Source organism: Heteronotia binoei, chromosome 1 (assembly GCF_032191835.1).
Source record: "Heteronotia binoei isolate CCM8104 ecotype False Entrance Well chromosome 1, APGP_CSIRO_Hbin_v1, whole genome shotgun sequence".
NCBI lineage: Eukaryota > Metazoa > Chordata > Lepidosauria > Squamata > Gekkonidae > Heteronotia > Heteronotia binoei.
The window spans coordinates 20596385-20622946 of NC_083223.1; the positions used below are offsets into that span (position 1 = coordinate 20596385).

At 46.6% G+C, this 26562-nt stretch overlaps 1 protein-coding gene across 1 annotated transcript in view; it reads left to right on the forward strand.

The window, feature by feature from the left end:
• COL4A2 (collagen type IV alpha 2 chain) overlaps nucleotides 1-26240 on the forward strand; it is a 226109-nt gene extending 199869 nt beyond the window's left edge. Inside the window, exons 39-47 of the mRNA XM_060231861.1 lie at nucleotides 1832-1957; nucleotides 5127-5243; nucleotides 7586-7747; nucleotides 8300-8398; nucleotides 10816-10962; nucleotides 13843-13959; nucleotides 16724-16915; nucleotides 18914-19200; nucleotides 23940-26240. Coding sequence (XP_060087844.1) covers nucleotides 1832-1957; nucleotides 5127-5243; nucleotides 7586-7747; nucleotides 8300-8398; nucleotides 10816-10962; nucleotides 13843-13959; nucleotides 16724-16915; nucleotides 18914-19200; nucleotides 23940-24194 — 1502 coding nt within the window. The 3' untranslated portion in view covers nucleotides 24195-26240. The remainder of the gene's footprint in view (nucleotides 1-1831; nucleotides 1958-5126; nucleotides 5244-7585; nucleotides 7748-8299; nucleotides 8399-10815; nucleotides 10963-13842; nucleotides 13960-16723; nucleotides 16916-18913; nucleotides 19201-23939) is intronic.
• Nucleotides 26241-26562: the final 322 nt, after the last annotated feature.

Genomic DNA, 26562 nt, shown 5'->3' on the forward strand with positions numbered 1-26562 from the left:
ACATGGCTTCTCTGATGTTCTTATGTGACACAGAGTGTTGGACTGGATGGGCCATTGGCCTGATCCAACATGGCTTCTCTGATGTTTTTATGTGACACAGTGTTGGACTGGATGGGCCATTGGCCTGATCCAACATGGCTTCTCTGATGTTCTCATGTTCCCATTGTTCCCAGTCCCAAAGCTCAGTCCTAGAGGCTCCAATAAGCCAGGCAGGAACTACCTTCAAACGTGAAGTCCACATACACAACACCAAGGGTGTAATTCTTTTAGGAGCTCCTTTGCATATTAGGCCACACACGCCTGATGTAGCCAATTCTCCAAGAGCTTATAAGGCTCTTTTTTGTAAGCTTTTGGAGGATTGGCTACATCAGGGATGTGTGGCCTAATATGCAAAGCAGCTTCTGCTAGAATTACACCCCTGCACAACACTACCCAAAATATACGTTCTGCAGCCACCACCAAACTGATAGATGGTGGAGTCGCTGAAAAAGAGCTGTATCAAAATGAATGGGAAGGTGCATTGAGATATTCCCTCAACTGTGCTGGGCCCAGGCCTTAAAATAAAAGCACTAGCTGGGATTTCCCTATATGCCTCCTAAGTTCTCAGCAAATGCACACACACACACACACACCCCAAAAATTTAGGGCTATTCAGAACATTAAACACTGCTGTCCACACAACTGCTAAAGTGGCAGTATTTGTCCACCCACAGAAGCTGCATTTGTGAAACAATCAGAGATACCTGTTGAAAATCACTAGGGCTGTTACAGACGGGCAGCTCCAGATGGCTTCAAGGCAACCCAAAAGTGAGCCACCTGGAGAAAGAGCACCTGGGAGCATCCTGATGGCCTGCGGAAGAGGGACGGGCTGTGGATGCCCCGGGGAGCATCCAGAGTGCTCACACGCCTCATCCGCAGTTCCCTGGGTGTTTTCCAGACGTCCAGGGAGATGCCTCAGAGGCACCCCAGTGAAAAGTGGTGCCTTTTAAAACCGGCTCCCAGTTAGTCAGTGATAGCTCGGGGGCAGAACAGGGATGGCAGGCAGATGTACACTTGTAGACGCGCTTTTGGGGGACACTCGCCTGCCGCCCCTGGGGCGGCTTAAACTGCCTGTCTGTAGCCAGCCTAGCAGAAGCAAAAACTACAGTCCAGAAATTATAAATGAATCACACTGAATTTTTAACTGAAGTACAGAGATGTAATAAAGCTAAACCTTATAACAGCAGCCTTTGGATTCCACTCAGCCTCGAGGTAGCTTTTACAAGCATATGTCTAACAAGACACTAGAAGTAAAGTGGAGGTGCAGTGCTACAAGCAGTGGGACCTCCGTAACAGAGAACCTGAATGCTGAGCAGAATAACATTCAGCACACAGGTGATGGTTTGGCATCAACATCAGCAGTGGCTTGACCCGACCTTTGCAATATATTTTCTGTAATGAGAGGAGCAGGAATTTTCCCTCTTGCTATTTCAAAGCACAACAGCTAGAGCCGAGTTTCCTTTTTTCATCACTGAAGATAATTCTGTATTCTGATAAAGGTCACCACCTTCTCAGTCAGCCACCTCTTTGAATATTCTCCAGGCTCCCGGTAGGGATCAGTCACCAGAAGACTTCCAGGTACAGACACAAACACACGCGTACACACACAAACATATAAAATACAAAAATATCCTCTCAAAAAAAGAGAGTAGTCTTCAGAAGTTGTTCAGTATCCCTTCCCCACCACTACAGCACTGTTGATAATTAAAGTGACTGGAGCTCTTGTTTTTGTATCTAGAAAAGTGATGCTTGACCCTGCAGTCTTCTTCTTCCTCTTCTTTTTGCACAAAAGGTCCCGACGTATATGGCCCACCAGGATTCCGAGGTCCTTGGGGTGACAAAGGTACAGCAGGGGAGCCGAGCTCTGTTGAAGGCAGTACAGGAGCTCCGGGTCAAAAAGGAGAGAGAGGAGATCCAGGTCAGTATCTGGTTCCTTAGGATTATGCACAGCACTGTATACCATCTCATCCTAATTAGATATCTGTTGCAACCAGTGTTCCCTCTAAGCTGAGTTAGTGTGAGCTAGCTCAGATTTTTAGCCTCCAGCTCACAGATTTTTGACTTACCTCAGGAAGGATGACCCTGGAGCACAATAATTTATGCTGGGGATTACTATGATTATATAGAACTGTGGTGGGTCCTCATTCGGAGTAGACTGTACACTTTGGGCCACTGTATCTCAAAAACTGCCGCACCACAGTGTAAAAACAGGTTTACACTGCAGCAGGGCATTTTGCCCTACACAAAATGGTGGCACGGAGCAACTGGTGCGAAATCGCCAGCTTGCTCTGTGCGGAAACAGAAGCCTGCCCCGGACCAAGGTGAGCGTGGAATCAGCCTGTATTTCAGAACAGAACAACCAAGATTATTAAAAGGCTGAAGTATCTTTCCTGTGAGGAAAGACTAAAGAGTCTGGGAATTTCTTGTTTTAGAGGGGAGAAAAGGCAAGTAAAGGAAGGACATGATACAAGTTTATAAAATTGTGCATGAGGTAGGGAAGATGGATAGGGAGAACTTTTTCTCCTCACGCACTACTAGGATTTGGAGGCCCCCTATGAAGTTGATGGGTGATCAGTTCAGGATGGTTCCTGCTGCATAATGTCCCAGCCAGGGCTTTATTGGTAGAAAAAGCCCAGCAGGAACTCATTTCCATATTAAGCCACATCCCTGACATCACCATTGTTTCACACGGGGCTTGTTGTAGAAAAGGCTGGGCAGGAACTCATTTGCATATTAGACCACACCCCCTGGCACCAAGCCAGCCGGAACTGTGTTCCTGTGTGCTCCTGCTCAAAAAAAGCCCTGGGCCCAGCATGCCTGATGACACCCCCCCCCCGGGGGGGTGGTTGCTGCTCTTTGCTTGCTGCTTTGTTTTGTTGAGGGATGGGGGGATGAGCCAGCACAGTGTAGTGGCTAAGAGTGCTGGGCTTTTATACGGAGACCTGGGTTTGTTCCCCCATTCCCCCAAGTTTCAAAAAGATTGGACCAGGGGGTCCAATTCTATGAGCCCCAAAAGAAGGTGTCCCTATCCTTCATTATTTCCTATGGAAGGAAGGAATTGAAAAGGTGTGCCGTCCCTTTAAATGTGATGGCCAGAACTTCCTTTGGAATTCAATTATGCTTGTCACAGCCTTGCTCTTGGCTCCACCCCTAATGTCTCCTGGCTCCACCCCCAAAGTCCCCAGATATTTCTTGAATTGGACTTGGCAACCCTAGTCGACCTGGAGCCGGCTACCTGAAAACCCAGCTTCCACTGGGGATCAAATTCAGGTTGTGAGCAGAGGGCTCCGACTGCAGTACTTCAGCTTTAACACTCTGCGCCACGGGGCTCTTAAGATAGAGAAAAGAAGGGTATAAAAACCAGCTCCTCTTTTTCAGAATGCAAGTGATCATCTCCAAAGAGAGAGAGCCACAGGCTCTGAGACAGAAGCTTCCTCTCCAGGTTGCACTTACCCTGAGCAAGAGCTGGAAGCCCTTATGTCAGTTTACTTCAAGGAAAGACAGAATATTGCAGGGATAGGAGAGCAGGGAATAGAGGCACAAGGTGACAAAAGTGCCTCTTAACATCTTACTTAAAATTGGGCCTTCTGTTTCTACTATCAAACGGAGCCATATACTGAAAGTCTAATCTCTGATTAACTGACTTTATAACATCATTTTCTAATTGTAATTATTTTAAAAAGTTCCTCTGATCAACTTTCACAGGATCTATACTGGGGGTCCCTAACCTTTTTGAGCCTCCATCTTCAGAATTCTGACCCAGGGTAGTGGGTACACCCACAAAATGGCTGCCACAGCAGCTGAAGTGGCAGGGGCAAAATGGCTGTCGCAGGAGGTGAAGCCAACCACAAAATATAATGGAATGGAGTTTAACAGGATGCCTTTTCAAATGAACATACTGTTTTAAAAAAATTCCATCAGACACACAGATCATCTTCAGTCGCACAGTGAAGAACTTTGTGCTGTAGTAGCAGTCAATGCCAAATGCATTTAAAAAAAAATCTATACAGCCAATCAGATCCCCAATGGCTGGTTAGACCCCTGCTGGGCAAAAGCCCCATATGACCCCACCCAGAGTTTCTAAAAACACTTGGTGGGCACCAGGGGTGGAATTCTAGCAGGAGTCCCTTTGCATATTAGGCCACACATCCCTGATGTAGCCAAACCTCCAAGAGCTTAGAAGGCTCTTTTTTGTAAGCTCTTGGAGGATTGGCTACATCAGGGGTGCATGGCCTAATATGCAAAGGAGCTCCTGCTAGAATTCCACCGCTGGTGGGCATCACATTGGGGACCCCTGATCTATACTAATGTATCTTTTGTTGCAGGAAAACTCTGTAATTGCCAAGCCCGGCGCTGAGATTACCAGTGCCCCAGGCCGAAATTTGCCCGCCGCCCCCTCATTTTTTTCTTTTTTACAAACTTTCATGATGATGTCATCAGGCTGCGCACAGCCTCCCCCTCCCAACCTTGCCAAGGTTTGCAAAGCCTCAGCAAGAGCGGGAAGACAGCGGGCACGCTCAGAGCCACTAGCGCTTAGCGCGTTGCTCCCTGCCCCCCCCCCCAACCTCGCTGAAGCGTTGGCAAGGTCAGAGACAGCAGGCGCACTCAGAGCTGCTGGCTCTTAGCGCGTTCACTGCCTCCCTGACTTTGCCGAAGCTGGGAGGGGGGGTGGCAGCAGCGAGGTCGGGGAGCGGGGTGGGGAGCTTCAGCGAGGTCGGGTGGGGAGTGAGCGCACTCAGAGCTAGCGGCTCTGAGCACGCCCGCTTTCTTCTTTGCAAGCCTCTGCAAGGTCGGGAAGTTAGCAGCAGCCATACGCAGTGGGAGAGGGGGTGCCTCTTGGCGCCCTAGGTGGCTGCCTAGTTGGCTTGTTCCCACGCACCGGCCCTGGTAATTGCTCCACACAGGTGAAATGATCCAGGAGAGCTAATACATTTTGTTCAGCTCCAAAGAATATGAAAACCTTAGCTTGCAGCAATGGGGGAGTACCCACAAAGAAAATAAACATCAAGACTCTCTTTTTAAAAATTCACAAAGGATCTGCTTTGCCTCCTTCTGCAACATTAATGTCTCTGATTTCTGACTGGCAGGGCCACGAGGCGCAGCTGGAGGTCCCGGACCAGCCGGACTGCCAGGCCTTCCTGGAATTTCGAATATCTCTGGAATCCCTGGGGACGTAGGAGCCCCTGGTTTTGATGGCGTACCAGGTAACACCATCTTTTCACCTTCTGTTGGCACAGAGCCTCGTTAGTGATGATAAGGAGGGTGGCTTCTTGGTATAGAACCACCAACAGGCACGATGCTTGGCAGAGCCCAAGAAAATGGGTCCCTGACCCAAGGAGCTTACAGCTGGGAAATTTTCTGTAAGGGAGTCTCAAAGGGAAAGAGGCAGAGAGGTTGGTGGACAGAGGTAGAAACTCCATGGTTTGTGCTCAGGCTTAATTTAAGTGGGGGGAGCGTGTGCCAAAGCCATCACAGGTGAGGTAGGTTTGAAGGGAATCGAGAGGCAACATCACTCAGGAAATTGGGGCAGTATCCGGGGCAGCCAGGATGAAAGGGAAGAGTCACCTGACAGTGCCAGATTAAACCCTGTGGAGGCCTGTAGGCAGTCAAAATCTTGGGGGGGCCCTTGCAAATTATTTCAGAGTCGGAGTGCCTGCCCCACCACTGGTGGCCCCCGCTGCAGCCTGCAGGCACCTTCTCAAAAGCCCCTTTGACAAAGCTGCGGGGGAGAGGCAGAGAGAGGCAAACTTGAAGACACCGGCAGCCGCCTCACCAAGCAAATCGGGCAAAGAGTGGCTCAGTGGCTGGCTTCTTGTGCAGACTCCAAGGGCTGCGAGCAGGAGGGAAACCGGGGGGGAGCCAGTGCGGGGACCCATAGGCCAGTGCCTACTTGGCCTGATTGTTAATCCGGCCCTGTCAGGACACCTTTTGGTGGCTGGGGGTCCACAGCAGAAGGACCAAAAGGTGTGTCAGGACATGGCAGCAGAGATGTGGAGGGAGGAGAGAAGGACGACCTTGAAGATAAGAGCAAGGATGCAGAAGCAGGCCAGATCCTGCTATAGGGATGAAAGAAAAAGCACTCTGTGCACAGGCAGACAAGACAAGCAAATGAAAGCAGGGCGGAGGTAAGAGGGGGGGGGTTTGAGGTCCAGTAATGGAGGGTAGATAGGAAAAGGTTGCAGTACTCAAGGGGTAAGATGATCAGAGCATCAACCAGAGTTCTAGGCTGGCCATGCTTACCTGACCCGGCAATCAACTGTATGGGGGGGAGGGAAATGAAAAGTTAAAGGCTTTTTTTTGTAGCAGGGACTCATTTGCATATTAGGCCACACCCCCGATGTATCCAATCCTCCTGGAGCTTACAGTAGGCCCTGGAATAAGAGCCCTGTAAGCTCTTGGAGGATTGGCTACATCAGGGAGTTGTGACCTAATATGCAAATAAGTTCCTGCTACAAAAAAGGCCCTGAGTAAAGCCTAGGTTGTGTGCCTGTTCTGAAAGGTGAATGATGACATGGTCTGGGGGTATGGAAAGCATAGGAGGAGGTTTGGAAATGCTGAGTCAGGGACAACAATGAGGTGTCTCAGCAGAAGGGTCAGATGGTCAGTTGGCAACAAAGGATGGGAGGGAGGGAGTGCAAGGGGTTCCGTGGGCGTGGAGATGACGATAGGGTTTGGTGAGGCCCTCCAAGGACGATGTGTGAATACAGAGAGCAGAAGAGGGCCCAGAGCAGATCCAGGGGAGACGGAGGAAGCAGCAGAAAACAAGCACAGTTGGTGTAGAGACAAAGGGAAGAAAGGAAATTGAGGGAGGAGAGGAAGAATGAGGAAAGTGACTCAGTGGTAAAGCATCTGCTTGGATGCAGAAGGTCCATGGTTTAGTCTGCAGTTAAAATGATCAGGTAGAGGGCATTGTGAAAGACCACAGCTTGAGGCCCTGAAGAGCCAGGGGTGGAATTCTAGCAAGAGCTCCTTTGCATATTAGACCACACCTCCCTGATGTAGCCTACACCTCCCTCCGTGAGCGTACAAAAAAAGAGCCTTGTAAGCTCTTGGAGGATTGGCTACATCACGGGTGTGTGGCCTAATATATTTATTTATCAGATTTATATCCCGCCCTCTCCCAACAGGCTCAGGGCGGCTAACAACAGTTCAAAAACATTAGCAATTTACAAGCATATTAAAATTAAATATATAAAAACATTTCCATGCATATTAAAAATCCAAGATGGCAAGCTTCTGATTTCCATTGTATTAGTTCAGTGAGACTGTCGATGCTGAAGGTAATAGCCACCTCCCCCTAACCATTAATATGCAAAGGAGCTCCTGCTAGAATTCCACCCCTGAATACAAATAACCTTTTTCTTCCTGTTCCATACTGCTTTCTCCTTTTAAACATTTCAAAGGCAGACTGTAATGTGGTTGTGACAGATAAGACACCACTCCACACTGAACAGCAGTCCATTTTTTGAGAAAGGGCAAACCTTTGAAGCTGCTGCCAGTTTTGTCTCTTGGTACAGGTTGTAAAACGATGTGTCAATCTTCCCAGGCTACCTGGGACCTTCAGGGAGACCTGGAATTCCTGCTCCCCCTGGCCCCAAAGGAGAAGTGGGAGAGGTGGGCGTGGTTGGAGAAGACGGTCCAAAAGGATTTAGGGGAGACCCAGGTTTGGACGGAAGACCCGGAATACCAGGATATCCAGGGCCAAAAGGTAGGGTGAAAAAAAACTAACCCTGAGATGTGCTGTTTTAGGCTGCCTATGCAGATACACAGTAACACACAACCAGGACTTTTCGTTTTGAGCAAGAACGCACAGGAACGCAGTTCTGGGTGGCTTGGCCAGGGCTCCGGCTCAAAAAAGGGTCTCCGGCAGAGGGAAGGCACTAGGCAGCCACACGTTCCCAGACTGCGCGCTCCATCCTCTCTGCCATCATCAGCTTCCAATGGACTTGCGAAGAAAGCGAGAGACACAGAGCCACCCATGTGCACCCCTCCCAGGAGAAGCTGGGCCTGCCGTTGCCTGCTCTGCCGCACATGCCTCTCTCTCTCCGGCCGTGTTTGGATGGGGGGGGGGCTAAACAAGGTCTCTAATTGGGCTGTGTGAGAACACACATCCATGAAATGCCACTGATGGCACGGTACTGTTCTGTGTCAATATGCAGAAAGCAGCCCACTGAACTGGTGACATCACTTCCAGCAACATCGGGGGCTGTGACCTAATATGCAAATGAGATCACACGACCCTCATTGCTTTCTTTTGCAGGGAGAAAAGGTGAACAAGGAGTCATGGGATTTGTTGGCTTAATAGGAAGTACAGGCGACATTGGCCCGAGGGGACCCAAAGGAGACAGAGGACCTACAGGTAAGTGTGTGGTTGGCCAGTTAGTTGTTTAGGAAAACAGTCCTTGCCCTCTTCATGGCTAGGATTGTTGACCCCTGGGTGGGAAATTCCTGGAAATTTTGGAGCGGAACCTGGAGAGGGGAAGGACCCCAGTGTGGTATCTTTCTGTGGATCTCACCCTGCAAGCCATTCTAGGGAAACTGATCTGTCATCTGAAGCTCAGTTATAATTTTAGGATATCTTCAGGACCCCCCTGGAGTTGACAACTCTGTCTGGAACCCTTTTAGAATTCAGAAGCAGAGCCTTTTTCAGTCTACCTATGGTTTTTCCCTCCCCGTATTTTAAGGGAATACTCAGGAAACATTTATCTTTTCATAAATTGCCTCCTTCCTAGATCAACAGAGGAGTTCAATATACTAGATTATCTCTAACCCCTATAAACTTTAGATCCAGATGGGCAACCTATAAACTATACATTTGAAGTGTGGCTGGAAAAAACAAGATGGTGGTAGGACAACCAAAGGGCCAGTTTGGTGTAGTAGTTAAGTGCACGGACTCTTATTTGGGAGAACTGGGTTTGATTCTCCCCTCCTCTACTTGCAGCTGCTGGAATGGCCTTGGGGCAGCCATAGCCATAGAAAGGCAGCTTCTATGAGAGCTGTCTCAGCCCCACCTACCTCACAGGGTGTTTCTTGTGAGGGAGGGAGGTAAAGGAGATTGTGAGCTGCTCTGAGATTCAGAAGGTTGGGCTATAAATCCAATATCACCTTCTTTTTCAACCTTACCCCAAAAAGCAGGAGCTGATACTAGTTGCACTGCTTCCTGTCTGTGGAAATTCCCTCATGATGCATGTGAAGGCCAAGGGGGATGGAAAGTGCCCACCAAACCACTTGCCTTGATGCTCTTCCTGCTTTGTCTCTCATCTTGGGAAGGACACAACTTGTATGGCTGCGGTTCTCCACTCTATAGGCCTTTCCTTCCCAGCATCCTGATTGTCCTGAGAGTTTGGCCCTTTAGACATTGTGTGATTTGCCATCTTGAATTGGCCCAGTTCGTCTTTGTGGCTTCCGTGCAGGCACACATGGGACTGCGCATGCGCAGACCCGCAGTGGAGAAGAATTACAAGATTTTAGAGCTTTCTAGTCTAAGAAATGGCTTTCCTCCCTCCCTTTCGGAGCCTGTGTTTCTCGTCCTAACGAGCACATGACTGGGAGAGGCGGAGCAGTCTTTCCTCGGTCTTTTCTTCGCCACCGTGAGGAGAGAATTGTTTGTGTAGAGGCAGGCCTCATTTTGGCAGGAGCTCACATGAACAGAGCTCCAGAACCTCTTAAATTGTATTGTGCTCTTTCTTTCTTAACACCACCCCCCTAAAAAAAATACTTGCTTCTGGGCTCCATTGTTCAACCCCCCTGTGAGAATTTTGCTGAACTCTAAGATTGAACAAACTTTCTAATATTTTTTTCCCCACAAAAAAAGGGGGAAATGACCAAAACATAGAAAGCACACAGATGGGAATCTTCATCCTGCCACTTTGGCCGCATAGGAGAAAGTAATTTTAAAAGTCTGAAGGAAATAGGGTCTTATTATGACAATTATAATTCAAGAACATTTTAAGGTAATGCTGAGCTGAAATAATTTAGTACACCCTCCAGGGATGTCAGGGGCGTGCGGCATATGCAAATGAGTTGTGCTCATGAGCTCCAGCATCTCTTTTTCTACAAAACGACCCCCACACACACACAAACCTAAAATTTCCCTCTTTCATTCACATGTCCACTCAGGCGGGAAACAGAGGTTCCAGATGGCAGGAGGAAGAATGATCTTTTAGACTAGAAAGCTCTAGAACAGAGGTGGTCAAACTTGCTTAATGCAAGAGCCACATAGAATAAATGTCAGATGTTTGAGAGCAGCAAGACATGAGCATCAGATGTCTGAAGGAAGGAAAATAGATGGAGGAGGTGGAAAGAAAGCAACTTTAACTTGACGTGCATTCTCCAAGCTGTCAGCTGGCTTGGCTTGATTTAAAGAGATAAATTCCTTTTCCAAGTCGACCAATGGGGCAGTGGGGGCTTCGGGAGCCACATAGCGTGAAAGAGCCACACGAGGCTCCTGAGCTACAGTTTGGCTACCCCTGCTCTAGAATCTTATAATTCCTCGCTGTGACAGACCTGCACATGTGTAGCGCCTGTGTGCCTGCACGGAAGACCACACAATGAACATCAGTTACAGGTAAGTACAACCATGACTTTATTAATGAAAGAACAGAATTAAAATGCCACAGACACCCTTCCCTAAGAAGCTAAATCAAGTATTTCAATAATTGCGACTAAGAACAATCTCTAGCACCGTCTAGCCATAAAGAGATGGATCAGTGCAAATTGTACACCTCGTTTCCAAAGTCGTTTGCCTTGTTCTACTAATGTGTTTTTAACTTTTAGGATTTCCGGGACCTGCAGGTTCCCCTGGCCTGGCTCCTGTTCCCCCTAAACTGCACGCACTGCAGGGAGCACAAGGGCCTCAGGGGAGCAGAGGATCTCAAGGCAGTCCTGGAGAAATGGGTCCACAAGGCCCACCAGGAGAACCAGGTAGGTATTTTTTTTTTCTCATGAAGGTGACTGTGACAGACGGGCAAACAGGGCCGGCTCGCCCACTAGGCAAACTAGGTGGTTGCCTAGGGCACAGAGAGGTGGGGGCAGCAAATTGGGCTCTCCCCCCCCCCAGTGCCCCATGCAAGTGCTTAGTTTGCCTCCCTCCCCACCTGCCACTGCCACCGCTAGCCCCCTCCGGCCCACCGCCACAGCACTCCGCTCATTCCCTCTCCTCCCCCCGCTCCTTGCGACTAAAACTAAGCTCTGCCGGCTTCGCAGCCCACTCCTGTGCATTTTGTTAAGAGACTCTTAACAAAACGCGCAGGCATGGGCTGCAAAGTGGCAGGGCTTAGTTTTAGTTGGGGAGAGCGGGGGGAGGGGAGCGAGCAGAGCGCTGGGGGTCAAGCAGGCGGCCAGGGGGGGGTGAGCAGAGCATGGGGGGGCGCCAGGGGGCCACCTGCCTAGGATGCTATTCACCCTAGAGCCGCCGCTGTGGGCAAAGATCCTGCCCCTTTCTGCCAGTCACCAATCAGTATCCGTGCAGAGCAGCTAACAGCCAATCAGAGCTTTGTAAAGTGATCACTGCTGTCAGATTCCATCATAGGTGAGGCCCATCTGTGACTCTTGCTGTCAGTAAAGAGCCTGCTGGAAAAGTAAGCTGATGCAACAGCAAAAAAGGCATTCTAACAATTCCACTAGCCTTGGAAGATTCCCACCCCCTGATTTGACTGATCTAGCCACATGGATCCGTGCCCTGGTTACCTTGAGGCTAGGCTACTGTAATGCACTCTTCATGGGCCTGCCCTTGCAGACAACTTGTAAATTCCAGTGAGTACAGAGACCTGCCGCCTACTTATTTTTGGGAGTCCAGCAGAATCTGCATATAACTCCCATTCTGCAGGCCCCTGGTTGGTTACCAATCAGTTACTGATCTCAACAAAAGGTTCTAGCTATCCTCTGCAAAATAAGAGCCCCGTGGCGCAGAGTAGTAAAGCAGCAGTACTACAGTCTGAGCTCTCTGCTCACAACCTGAGTTCCGTCCCGGCAGAAGCTGGGTTCAGGTAGCTGGCTCCAGGTTGACTTCCATCCTTCCGAGGTCTGTAAAATGAAAGTGCAGAGGACTGGGGAAGGCAATGGCTAACCACCCAATAAAAAGTCTCCCGTGAAAACGTCGTGATGCAACGTCACCCCAGAGTCGGAAACGACTGGTGCTTGCACAGGGGACTACCTTGACCTTTATCATCTGCAAAGCCTTAATGGCACTGGACCATGTTATCTGCAAGATCCCCTCTCCATTTATGCTCCACTGTGACAGTTTCGCTCCTCCGAGCACAGCCTTATGAAGATGCCATCAAGCAAACAATAAAACTGGCACAACCCCCTGTTCTCTATGGCAGCTCGCAAATTATGAAAGGCCCCATCAGGCCTCTGTTGTTTTCACAGAATGTGCAAAACAGGATCGTTCAGAGTGGCATTCTTGTAGAAGACTGAAGCTGCAGTACAAGGGGGCTCCGCTCCAGAGGTGTCTTTGATTAAGGATGAAGGATTCCTACACTTTCTGGAGGCCATAAAGAGACATGTTTCAATGCTTGATCCTTCCCCCCCTCCCCAGTTCTTCAATCCCAGATCCACAGCATTATTTTGTTGTATTAGAAATCTTTCCTGTTACCAGGGGTGGAATTCTAGCAGGAGCTCCTTTGCATATCAGGCCACACCCCTGTGATGTAACCAATCCTTCAAGACCTTACAGAAAAGAGCCTTGTAAGCTCTTGGAGGATTGGCTACATCAGGGAGGTGTGGCCTAATATGCAAGGGAGCTCCTGCTAGAGTTCCACCCCATCTGTGACGTTCATATGTTGTTATATTTTGTAACCCATTTGCTGATTTATTGATTAGCTTTTATCACACTTGCAATCTGCCTTGAGTCCCAGTGAGAAAGGCAGACTGTAAATGAATTAAAGTTATAACAGTAACAGCCACACAGGCAGTGACGCTGTGGACTGAACAGGAAGCTGTCAGCTCTCCCCAGAAGTCATTGCAGACATTCCTAAACCCTTCCTCATCCTCCCCAGCACTGTTACATGGTGACCACTTGATTTTTGTATAGTTTAGATAAGCAATGCTAGCATTCAGAAAGGTTCGTGATACCCATTTTATCCATCTTCACCCCAGTTCTGATTATTTAGGGGTGTGGCAAACTGGATGTATTGGTTTCGGTTCTGTTGCTTTTTGTTTTGTTTTTTTATTTCACTGTAGATATTGTTTTGTGGATACCAGAGGTGTCATGTTGTAAGCCATCTTGATGAGGTCTAAATGTGATAAATAAAGCTTATCATAATGCTGCACAGTTTGGTGAGGCCAGTTTGGTGTAGTGGTTAAGTGTGCGGACTCTTATCTGGGAGAACCGGGTTTGATTCCCCACTCCTCCGCTTGCACTTTGGGTCAGCCATAGCTCTCGTAGCAATTGTCCTTGAAAGGGCAGCTTCTGGGAGAGCTCTCTCAGCGCCACCTATCTCACAGCGTTGTTGTGGGGGTGGGGGACAAGGTAAAAGAGATTGTGACTGCTCTGAGATTCAGAGTATAGGGTGCGATATAAATCCAAGATCATTAGGGGGAGGGACGGTGGCTCAGTGATAGAGCATCTGCCTGGGAAGCAGAAGGTCCCAGGTTCAATCCCTGGCATCTCCAAAAAAGGGTCCAGGCAAATAGGGGTGAAAAGCCTCAGCTTGAGACCCTGGAGAGCCGCTGCCAGTCTGAGAAGACAATACTGACTTTGATGGACCAAAGGTCTGATTCAGTATAAGGCAGCTTCATGTGTTCATATGTTCATATTCTCATCATCACAGATACATGACTATGTGTAATCTTATATTTAAGGTTTTAGAGGACCACCAGGCAAAGCAGGGACGCCAGGAAGAGGAGGAATACCAGCATCTCCAGGCTTCAGAGGTGACCAAGGCAGAATGGGACTGCAGGGTCCCCTGGGCTCTGAAGGTAAATGGTCTTCCTTGAATTCTGTTCCCTACTGAAATCCACGCCTCGGGAACATGCATGTCGCCAAGCGGGATATGAACTGCTTAGGAGTTGCTGCTGAGGAAGTCCAAGACATTCCTCAGCCGTCCCCAGGACAGCCTTGGTGACCAAGCACCAGCCTTCTCACCCTGGACTGGGTACCTGGAGGTGATAGTTGCTCACCACAGGTGTCCAGGTGAGTGTCTCTTTAGAGCCCTGCCTGTACCCTTTGTGTAATCCATTAAAGGAATACTGAGAATCTACATAGACAGTGGCGGACTGGCCAGGGTGCTAGCTTGCTCAATGGCAAGTGGGCCCCCTTAAACATTAGACAGTATGTTACAAATGTTAATGACCATGTGATTTTCATGCCTGCATTCCAAAATGGTACAGGAGAATTGTACCATGGGTTTTTTTTCCACCTTGAACATGTTCATTGGCACTGAAGACGGTTACTTTCAGAAAAATTGAGAGATGCACTACAGCATTTATTTGTACGTATGCGAGGGTTGTTTTGTAGAAAAATAGGTGGTAGAGCTCATCAGTATATGCCCCCACCGCCCACCATCGAAAAGCGACCCAACACAAAAAAGGAGAGCCCCTCGCTCGCCTGGGGCTCTCCTGAGCCACCCCACCAGTCAAAAGGCCAGCAAGCCACCCTCCGCCCAAATGTCAAGCATCGATATTTCTCAGTAATCAAGCTTTTGTTCTTTAATCAAAAGTTGCTTTATCATAAAAACTCCATAGCTTGCCCCAAGGACATACACAGCATTGAATAGTAACTTATAGGCATACTTCGAAAGGATAGGTTACAGATAACTTCAAAAGAATAACATAAAGATGCAAATTGAGTTGAAGGTTCAAAGGCTACTCACTAGTATCTCTTTTATGACTAAGGAATGTCAATAAAAACATCTCCCTTTCTCACACATTCTCTGAGAACTGATAAGACCTGGCTGTGTGAATCTGGGGGAGAGGCACTCTACACCATTAACACAAGGTTACTCTAAACATCCTGGGTCCAGATGGATTTATTATGCACCCTTTGGTTAGAAGAAGAAAAGGGGGGGGGACCATGAGGAGTTTTCTGCTTTGTGTCTGGCTTGTCTGCTAAGCACCTTTAGAAATAGTGTATAGAAATAGCATGCTTGACACCAAAATCACATAAGAAGTGGAGACAGGGTGGTGTGGGCTTCTCCAGGGATTAATGAGGGCTGCTGGGGGTGTGGCAAAGCCCCTGGTAGCTGACTGGCTGCCTGCTCTCCTAACCCAGAGATTGTTATGCAGCTGCACCTACTATTCAATGGACAAGGTAGGTGGGGAGGAAGAGGGGAAACCCTCAGAAAGGTTCAGGAGCTGTGCTCCTGCTGAATTCAAGACCTGCATGTATGTATAAAAAGGGCCCCCCAGTATGATGCCTGTGGGATTATTTAAATTTCCTAAATTCCCAGGGAGCTTTGACTCTTGGAAGCTGATACCCCAGAAATATTTCCTGGTGCCCTTCAAGGGTTTTTAGAAAGCGGGCAGATCCAGGTGGGGCTTGTACCCAGCAGGGCATTTGATTGGCAGTGCAAATTAAAAGGCATCCTGTTAACAAGGGCTTTTAGATTTTAAAGAGTCACTGTAAGAGCTTGGCAAAAACTCACTCCCTCGCATTCTGTGGCTGGGTCTACCTCTTGCGACAGCCATTTTGTCGTTGCACCCACCGCTCTGTGTCAGAATTCCAAAGGTGCTCACCAGCTCAAAAAGCTTGGGGACCCCAATGTATAACAACCAGGGCTTTTTTGTAACAGGAACTTCTTTGCATATTAGGCCACACCCTCCTGGTGTAGCCAATCCTCTTAGAGCTTACAGTAGGCCCCGTACTAAGAGCCCTGTAAGCTCTTGGAGGATTGGCTACATCGGGTGTGTGGCCTATTATGCAAAGGAATTCTTGCTACAAAAAAAAAAGCCCTGCTAACAACAACAACAAAAACTGCAGCTTTCCACACTTCTGTGATACGATACTACAGCCTCTATAATAAAAATGGTTTCATCTCAGTATCTGTGAGTCACCTCATTGATTGTTTGTACTGCATTATTCTGCACCAAGTACATAAGTACATAAGAACATAAGAGAAGCCATGTTGGATCAGGCCAACGGCCCATCCAGTCCAACACTCTGTGTCACACAGTGGCAAAAAATTTTTTATATATACACACACTGTGGCTAATAGCCACTGATGGACCTCTGCTCCATATTTTTATCTAAACCCCTCTTGAAGGTGGCTATGCTTGTGGCCGCCACCACCTCCTGTGGCAGTGAATTCCACATGTTAATCACCCTTTGGGGGAAGAAGTACTTCCTTTTATCCGTTTTAACCTGTCTGCTCAGCAATTTCATCGAATGCCCACGAGTTCTTGTATTGTGAGAAAGGGAGAAAAGTACTTCTTTCCCTACTTTCTCCATCCCATGCATAATCTTGTAAACCTCTCTCGTGTCACCCCGCAGTCGACGTTTCTCCAAGCTAAAGAGTCCCAAGCGTTTCAACCTTTCTTCATAGGGAAAGTGCTCCAGCCCTTTAATCATTCTAGTTGCCCTTTTCTGGACTGGGCAACTGTGACTGCTCTGAGATTCAGAGTATAGGGTGCGATATAAATCCAAGTAAAAGTAGAAGGCAGCTTGGCTTTAATTGGTGGTCGAATAATCCCCACTCCACAGTGCAACCTTTAAATCAACGTACTTATCATTCTCCCCTCTCCCCAGGTGCACCAGGTGATCCAGGTACTCGTGGGCTGCCAGGTATGCCAGGCCGCAGCGTTAACATTGGGTACCTTCTGGTGAAGCACAGCCAGTCGGATCAAGAGCCCATGTGTCCGGTGGGCATGAACAAGCTGTGGAGCGGCTACAGTTTGTTGTATTTTGAAGGACAAGACAAAGCACATAATCAGGATCTGGGTACGTACGGACAAGCACTTGTCATGTTGCCTTAAAGCGCTGCCGGTTTGCTTAGCCACAGCATTTGCAAAGTGCAACGTTTCTACCTACTGATAATCGTGCCATCAAGTCACAACATGGTGAACCTTCATGGGTTTCCAAGGCAAGAGATAAGCAGAAGTAGTTTATTTTATTTATTTTATTCGATTTTTAGCCCATCCTTCCCATAGAACAGGCTCAGGGCAGGTTTCATCATAAGGCTATTGCCTTCCTCTACATAACTTCCCTGGTCTTCCTTGGTGGTCTCCCACCCAAGTCCTGATCATGGCTGACCCTGGCTTAGCTTCTAAACCAGGAGTGTAAAACATGCGGCCTGGGGGCCGAATTAGGCCCCCAAGCAACTGACTGTCAGCTGCTTCCTTCTCCCTCTCTCTTGCTTCCTTCTGCATCACAGCTTGCTTTGCCAGGCTCTCTCAATCACACAGCGGAGCTACTGAGCCAAGTCTCTCTTCCTTCTATTGGCTGAAGCTCCTCCCTCTCCTGGTCCCCTGGGGAAGGACGGAAAGAGCCAGAACTTCCTTTGCCCAGTTCTCTGGATCCCAAGGGAGAAATTTAAAGAAACCACCTTTAAGATAGAGTGCTAATGTTTTAAGGGGTTTTTTTTAATCTTTGCGTTTGTCTGTGTGCTTTATAAAATGTATATCTCTGCTACTTAACCATAAATAGGTACACACATGGCCCAGCACAACCTGACATGGCTTGGCCCGATAAGGTCTCATTTATGTCAGAATCAACCCTCATAACAAATGAGTTTGAACCCCTGTTCTAAACTCTAATGAGCTCAGGCTAAGCTGGGCTATACAAGCTTACTTTCACATGCCAGCGCATAACTTTCAAGGCAGCATCTCTGCAGCATCTCTGCAGATGCAAACTATTCTAAGTTTATGAGCATTTGTATCATTTGTGAAGTAATTCCAAAGAACAGCTCCTGACAAGAAAATGAGCTTCAGGGTTGACTCAGCTTCTCCCCAGAGTATGCTTTAGACTTCTGCTTAGTTTCTGAAATCTAATTAGGCATTGAATTTTCAGGATAAGCAGGTATGTATCCTCATCCAATTCCATGGTTCACTGGGTATCTTCCACGGATACGATTGCATTGATTTTTATTCTGTAAACGACCATGGGTCACAGCAAGAAAAGCAGACTATAAAAAAAAGAAAGAAATGCATAATGGTTGGATCATTAGTAAGAACTATGCCAATGGCTCCTAACCTGTTGCCATGGGTGGCATAACACCTGCCAACAATTTGTCTGATTGCCCATTGGAGACCTAATTGGCTATGCATACATGCCCCGGAGGTTACTTCATTCGGCCTCCCAAGATCTTTTGACTGTCCTCTGCCCAAGAGATGCCTGTCTTACTTCTACCAGGACCAGGACCTTTTCGGTCCTGGGCCCAGCTTGGTGGAATCAGCTCCCTCTGGTGATCCGGGCCCTACCTGGCTTGTCCCACCAAGTTTTTGGATGAGGCAGCAGATATCTATCTATTAGATCAGTTGGCCTCCCCACTGTACCTCTCTGCTGTACCATGTTGCTATACCATCCTGCTGGATCCTCCTGCTGTACTATTAACTAAATATTGTAACTGGTTTTTATTGTGATTCTATTGTGATTTTATTACTACTTATATTGATGTACTCCGCCCTAGCCCCCATGGGGGAATGGGAGGAATATAAATAATATTAATAAGCAGATTCAAATAACATTTCAGGGCTGCCGCCACTAAAGCATTGGTTTTACGCTCTTTTTCTCTCATGCCTCTTTCTCTACATATTTTTTTTAATTATTTCTGTTGTTTCTTGCACTTGGAATTTTGCTTAAGTGGCCCCATCTCTTGTAGCAGCCATTTTGTGGTTGCATGCACCACCATGTGGCAGAATTTCAAAAGGTGCCCACTGGCTCAAAAAGATTGGAGAGCTCTGACATACACTAACCAAGGCTCGCTTTTCACTTTTCCAGGCCTAGCTGGGTCGTGTTTGGCTCGGTTCAGCACGATGCCTTTCCTTTACTGCAACCCTGGAGACATCTGCTACTATGCCAGCCGCAATGACAAATCCTACTGGCTCTCTACGACGGCCCCTCTTCCAATGATGCCTGTGAGAGAAGAAGAAATACAGCCTTATATCAGCCGCTGCTCGGTCTGTGAGGCCCCGGCCGTTGCCATCGCGATACACAGCCAAGACGTGTCTATCCCACACTGCCCAGAGGGGTGGCGCAGCTTATGGATCGGCTATTCATTCCTTATGGTAACAGCTTCTCCTGTGGTTTTGCTGACTGTGACGTAAAAAAGGTTTTTAAACAAAATATTGCACAATAGTGACAAGGATGATCGGGGCCTGTAGACCAACCCTCTCAGGAAAGGCTGAGGGGGGAGTCTGGAGAAGAGGAGAGTGAGGGGGGAAATGATTGCTCTCTTGAAATCTTTGAAGGGCTGTCACTTAGAGCAGGGGCCGCAACCCCTGGGCCGTGGACCAGTACCGGTCCATGGCCTGTTAGCAACTGGGCCGTGAATTGTATAATTATTTCATTATGTATTACAGTGTAATAATAGAAATAAAGCGCACAGTCTTATCATCCCAAAACCATTTCCCCCTCCCCACGGACACTGATCTGTGGAAAAACTGTCTTCCACAATACCAGTCCCTGGTGCCAGAAGGGTTGGGGACCACTGACTTAGAAGCAGGGCTTTTTTGTAGAAAACAATGAAACAATGTTGAAATCAGGTGTGGCCAAATATTCAAATGAGTTCCTGCTGGGCTTTTTCTACAAAAAAAACCCCTGCTGGTTTCCGTTTGAGCTTTCCCAGAACTTCCCTGTTAAATTCTCTTTTGTATTTTGTGTCATTCTGTTGAGTTAATTTTGATCAAGTAATTTAAAGCGATGGAGAGAGATTACCCTGTTCCTCAGGGAGACTGACAGTTGCAGTGGGGCAGAAATAAACTGACAATTTAGGGTGCTCTGTAAGGCTTGTTGTGCACTCAAGTTAAGACCAGCCTGCCTTTCTCGTTGGTAATAAACAATTTTTATTAGTAACATATGGCAGCAAAACTATATCTACATCTTATAAAGACTTAAAAAAAGAGAAATTCTTCTACCCCATATCTTACTTTTACCCCACCCCTCCCCCCGTTACTTGACCCCCGCCAGTGTTATTTACTTAAAAAGAACAAATATTAAAGGTACCTTTAACTATTAAAAAACCAAAAATTATACTTTTGATTAAAAAAAAAAAAGAACTTAATCATTATCAAAAATTGTCCAATGTCCTTTTATTTTCCACTCTTTTTCTACGTATCTTCTGAACTTCTTCCACTCCAACTTAAAAAGCTCCAAATCATAGTCTCTTAATTTTCTTGTTAATTTATCCATTTCACTCCATGACATAACTTTTATAATCCAGTCCCATTTCTCTGGTATTTTTTCTTGCTTCCACAGCTGCGCATACAATGTCCTAGCAGCTGAGAGCAAGTACCATATTAAAGTTCTATCCTCTTTTGGAAATTTTTCCATTTGTAATCCCAGCAGAAAAGTCGCTGCAACTTTGTTAAATTCATATCCCAAAATCTTAGAAATCTCTTGCTGAATCGTTTGCCAAAACATTTTAGTTCTTTCACAAGTCCACCACATATGGTAGAAAGAACCTTCATGCTTTTTACATTTCCAACACCTGTCTGGCATCTTGTTATTCATCTTTGCTAATTTTTTTGGAGTCATGTACCACCTATACATCATCTTAAAACAATTTTCTTTAATACTTTGACATGTTGCGAGTTTCATAGAATTCTTCCACAAATATTCCCAAGATTCCATCTTAATTTCTTTATTTACATTTATTGCCCATTTTATCATTTGAGATTTCACTACTTCGTCTTCTGTAGATCATTGTAAAAGTAATTTGTATACTTTTGAAATTAATTTCTTATTATCTCCAAGCAGAACTCTTTCCATTTCTGTTTGTTCTTTCCTTATTCCTTCGGTTTTAATATCATTCTCCACCAAACTTTTTATTTGTTGCATTTGAAACCAATCATATTTATAACTCAATTCTTCAGCAGTTTTCAGTTTTATTTTTCCACTTTGTATTTTTAATAACTGATTGTATGATAGCCATTTTTCTTCGGCCCACAAAGTTCCTTTGTCTCCCATACTAATATCTATGTAAAGCCACCAGGAGAAATCGTTCATGGTTTTGGAAAAGGGTGTCATCCTTTGGAAAAGGGCGATGACACCCAGCTCTATATTTCTTTATTATAACAGACTGCCGATATGCTAGAGACCCTGAACCAATGTCTGATGACCAACAAACAAAAGGCAAAGAACCTTAAAAATGAATTCTGAGAAGGCAGAGGCAATATTGGTTGACCTTGCTTAGCATCTGATAAGATCAGGCTATCCTGGGTTATCCCAGATTTCAATTCTTAGTGTCACCTGTAAAACCCTCAAAGGCATCGGACCACATACCTGCAGGACTGACTCTCCTGCTTTATTCTGAAGCAACAGCTCTGCTCATCCGTGCAAAACTGTCTGAAGAGATCACCCTGCAAACAGATAAAATCAGCAGCTGCCCATTTGTGCACGTTCTCTGTGGTGGCTCCAACACTGTGGAACAATCCACCTAAGGGTATTAGGAAGGCCCCTCAACTTTTTGTCATTTTGCAAAATGTGCAAAAGAGAATTGTTCAGAAGGCCAGGGTTTTTTTTTTAAGCAGGAACACACAGGAATAGCTGGCTTGGAGTCAGGGGTGTGGCCTGATATGCAAATGAGGTCCTGCTGGGCTTTTTCTACCCCCAAAAAGCCCTGTGTGAAACAATGGTGATACTGGGGGTGTGGCCTAAGATGCAAATGAGTTCCTGCTGGACTTTTTCCACATAAAAAGCCCTGCAGAAGGGCATTCTTGTAGAAGGAGCAAAGCTGCAGTATAATAGATTAGATCAGAAGGTGGTTTTATTAAGGGATAAAATGTGTCCCATACTGAATGTCTCACTGCCTTTAACCAATATATTTTCATGCATTTTCTCTCCCCCCACCCCCCGGGGCAGTCTGCAATCGCAGCCCCACTGCACCCTTTTGTCTTATTAGGCATCTTAGCTGTTACATTCAAATGTTTTCCTGTCTTGTAATCCCTCACTGATTGCCTGATATTATCATATTTGGTAATCTGTTTAATGATAGGCTAAACATTTTTATCATAGGGGTAATCAGCTTTGGGCCCCAGTGAGAAAGGAAAGCTATAAATGAAAATAATAGCAATAATACCCCATCTTCAAAGGAATAACATCCTATGGATTATGCACAAAGTAGTTTGACCCACTAGAATATTAATTTTGGATTATTGCCGTTTGCTTTCAAGAAGTGACCACGCTTTGAGATTCACCCACTTGTGACTGAAACTAATTGCAACCTTTGGAGAACATAGGATCTCTCTCCTTTCCCAGATTGCCACAGTAAATGTGGTGAAACTAACTAACGAACTAACATAAACTGGTTTAGAACTGAACTCCCTCTGAGGTAACAAGACCTGATTTCTCAGGCCGAAGCCTTTTTTCTAGCATGAGATGAGCTGATAGGCCAAGTGTTTCACATTCTCATTTCCTGCTTCTTACGCCATTTTGCTAAAGACCAAGCTACACATTCAGGGTTTTAACGTGTTGGGACCAGGGGACTCAGGTTCAGCACAGCTACGCAACAGATGCAGGGAACGGCTTTTTCAAAACTGAGAGTGCAGATGGGCTTGGAACAGCACTGTACCATGTGGAGCAGCAAAAATTGAAATAACTCACCCTGGTGCCATTTCGGCACGGGAAAATGGCTTGGGAGGAAAGGCAGGAATTTCCCAGCGGTGGAATTTTAGCAGGATCTCCTTTTTTTATTAGGCCACACACTCGATGTAGCCAATCCTCCAAGAGCTTACAAGGCTCTTTTTGTAAGCTCTTGGAGGATTGGCTACATCGGGGCGGGGGGGTGGCCTAATATGCAAAAAGAGCTCCTGTTAGAATTCCACCCCTGCCTCCCCCCACGGTAGCATTCTGAACTGATTTGGGCTCCCCTTTATTAAAAAGCCATTCCCCACAGCTGTTACTTGGCTCCAGGAAACCCAGGCCCAACTCGTTAAAAACCAAACATGTCATTTGACCCTAGGTAAGGCTAGAAACGTTCATATTTAATAGAGAGCCTGGATTTCTGAAGTATGCCAAATAAAAACTTGCCAACATTACACCTTTTAGTTCTTTCGGTCTAGACATCACTTTCCTCCCAGCAACACACTGGAACACCCCGCTGAGGCAGCTAATTGTTTCCCCTCAAGTAGCTCAGTAATCTACACCCACCCCAGCGTAGGAAGCTCTCCCCTTCTGGTTGAGGGAAGGACCTTCTCCCAAGTCAGAGGAGGAAATTGGTGGAAATCAGTACAGGCTGATGAAAGCAGTGTTCCAGATCACGTACCTTGTATGTGAAAACTGTTCTCTTGTGGTCTTTCTTAGAGAGCCGGTTTGGTGTAGTGGTTAAGTGCACAGACTTTAGATTTATTAACAGCCCACAGCCAGTATAGAAATATATAAATATCACAACAATCACACAAGGAAAATGTTTACACAATAAAATGATTAAAACTTACTAAAATTATGTACATAGATTTACAGCTCTGGTAAGACAGTTATGCAGTTCAGCTTCCCACATTTCCTTGAGAAACATAAACGGAGCGCAATTTCATTGCTTGAGTACAGAATTTCACACAAACTTTATCGGATAGAACCAGGTTTGATTTCCCATTCATCCACTTGCAGCTGCTGGAATGTCCTCGGGTCAGCCATAGCTATCGCAAGAGTTGTCCTTGAAAGGGCAGCTGCTGTAAAAGCTCTCTGAGCCCCACCTACCTCACAGGGTGTCTGTTGTGGCGGGGGGAGGGGGGGAGGTAAAGGAGATTATGACCATTCTGAGATTCAGAGTATAGGGTGGGAGATGAATCCAATTTCTTCTTCTTCTTAGCACACAGCCGCTGGTGCTGAAGGAGGAGGCCAGTCTCTCGTCTCGCCAGGTAGCTGCCTGGAGGACTTCCGAGCCACTCCGTTCATCGAATGCAACGGCGCTCAGGGGACTTGCCACTACTTTGCCAACAAGTACAGCTTCTGGCTCACCACCATCAACAACCAGTTTCAACACTCGCCCTCCTCAGATACTCTTAAGGCAGGACTCATCCGAACACACATCAGCCGATGCCAAGTCTGTATGAAAAATTTGTAAAAAAAAGAAAAAGAAGAAAGAAATTGCTTCAGAATGGCAGGAAGCAAATCCTCTTGGTGCTTATTTAACTTATTACCTCAGAACCCAAAGATGTGTATTCCAGTTATTACTCGGGAGAACCAAACCACAGCCCACTGCTCTTGACTAAACGGTGGTTTCTGTTACCATTTCATGTTCCGTTCTTTTCTGACTTCAGTTCCGAATAGAACCGCTTTCTCTTATAAGGCTGAAACAGTGGGCAGAGTTCCTGGCCTAACACGTGTTCTGTCAGTCAGATCCAATTGATGCCCACCATTTTATTCACATTTGTTCTGTATGCTTTTCTCTGAAAACAATTAACAGTCCTAACTCGTAGTCATTTAAAAATAAATGGAAGGGTTAAAAAAAACCCAGAGATCGGCTTAGCAAGCTGAAACACAAAAGCTGTAGCAGAAAGAGAAAGAGAGAAAAAAAACAGAGGTTCTCTTTTAGTTTCTGAGACGCTGGCTGGCCACAATCCAACTCAGAGTGAGTTTGCACTGGATTGTGACCTTGGTGCTGTAACATTATTGCAGGGTCATTTGTTTTTGCTAACCGTTTGTCACCCAGTGGTGAATTGTTTCATGTACCTGCTAAGTTTCCATGGCTTACATTTCATATACAGGAGAAATTGCTTCTGAGAAACGGTTGTCTGGTTACGCACTCAAACACTGCTGTTTCTGGAACAATGAGGCCGTGCTTCCTGAAGCCTCCGGATTTGACCTTCCAGAAGGCAGCACATTGAGACCAGCAAGGGGAAGTTCTGGGGGGCTTTTGCCACATCGCAGGTGGTGTTTTTAGTTTGTCTCTCCTTGCCGCCTCCTTGTAGGGGGAGGGTGGGCAGACCCACACAGGCCTTTTTTGGAACAGGAACACAGTTCCGGCTGGCTTGGTGTCAAGGGGTGTGGCCTAACATGCAAATTAGTCCCCACTGGGCTTTTTCTACACAGAAAGCCCTGTGCAAAACAATGGTGATTTCCGGCGGTGTGGTCTAATATGCAAATGAGTTTCTGGTGGGCTTTTTCTACAAAAAAAAGCTCTGGACCCACACATTCTAATCCTGGTTTGGAGATGTTAAAATGGAATGGCAAAAAACAGACATCACTATTCTCTTCCTGTGTTGCACCTGGCAGAGGGAGAAAACACACCTTTCCTCCCAGGCGTGATTATTCTAAATCTGCTTCCAACTTCAGGGCTTACTTCCAGCCCTGAGAAGCAGCAGGAAAGGGAGGCAGAGCTAGAATTAACTTCATCGCAAGAGAGGGAACACTCTCTACGCGCCTGGTACCAGGCAGATGCTTGGATGCACCAGCAGCGAGATTGCTCTAGGCTGAGAGAACGTGTCAGCTCCTTTGCCCACCTTGAACACGCATGAAGCTGCCTTGGTGTAGTGGTTAAGGGTGTGGATTTTTATCTGGGAGAACCGGGTCTGATTCCCCACTCCTCCTCATGCAACTGCTGACCTTTGGTCAGGCATAACTCTCTCAGAGGTGTTCCTCTCAAGAGCAGTTTCTGTCAGAGCTCTCTCAGCCCCACCTATCTCACAGAGTGTTTGTTGTGGGGAGGGGAAGGGAAAGGAGATGGTAAGGCGCTCTGAGACTTTCAGGTAGTGAAGGACAGAGTATAAATCCAGTCATCTCCTCCTCCTCTTTCACCAGATCCTTGGTCCTACAAAGTCTGTATTGTGTTACTCTGACTGGCAGCGGCTTTCCAGGGTCTCATGCAGAGGTCTTTCACATCCTTGTGTGTTGCCATGAGTTCTGCAAGGGAGAAAGGCAGTTAATAAATGTTTTAAATAAATAAATTGCTTACTACCTGGTCCTTTTTTTTCCAACTGGGGATGCCAGGGATTGAACCTGGGACCTTCTGCATGCCAAGCGGAGGCTCTACCACTGAGTCACAGCCCCTCTCCAAGGAAATCACCCCAGCTAAGAACCCACCAGACTTCTATTGAGGTTCTTGTACTTGTGTTCCATCAATTTGTAATTGCTACATCATAAAATAAAGAGTTTGTTTTTAAAATTGTAACTTAACTGGCTGGCTTGCTATTGAATGACACACGTTTTAAGAATTTAAAGCTATGACTTCCCCATGAAATGTCCCATTTAACCTCTTTCACCAGTGAAAGTCCCTAACACCTAGAGATGTTACAAAAGGGGGGGTGTCATAAAATCTCTTAGCAAATGTATACCCCTAACAGGGGCATCAAACTCTTTTGTTATGAGAGCCAGATTTGACATAAATGAGACCTTGTTGGGCCGGGCCATGTCAGGCCGAGCCATGTGTGTACTATTTAAGATTAGGTGGCAGAAATATAAACTTTTTAAAGAACACAGACAAACATGACTAA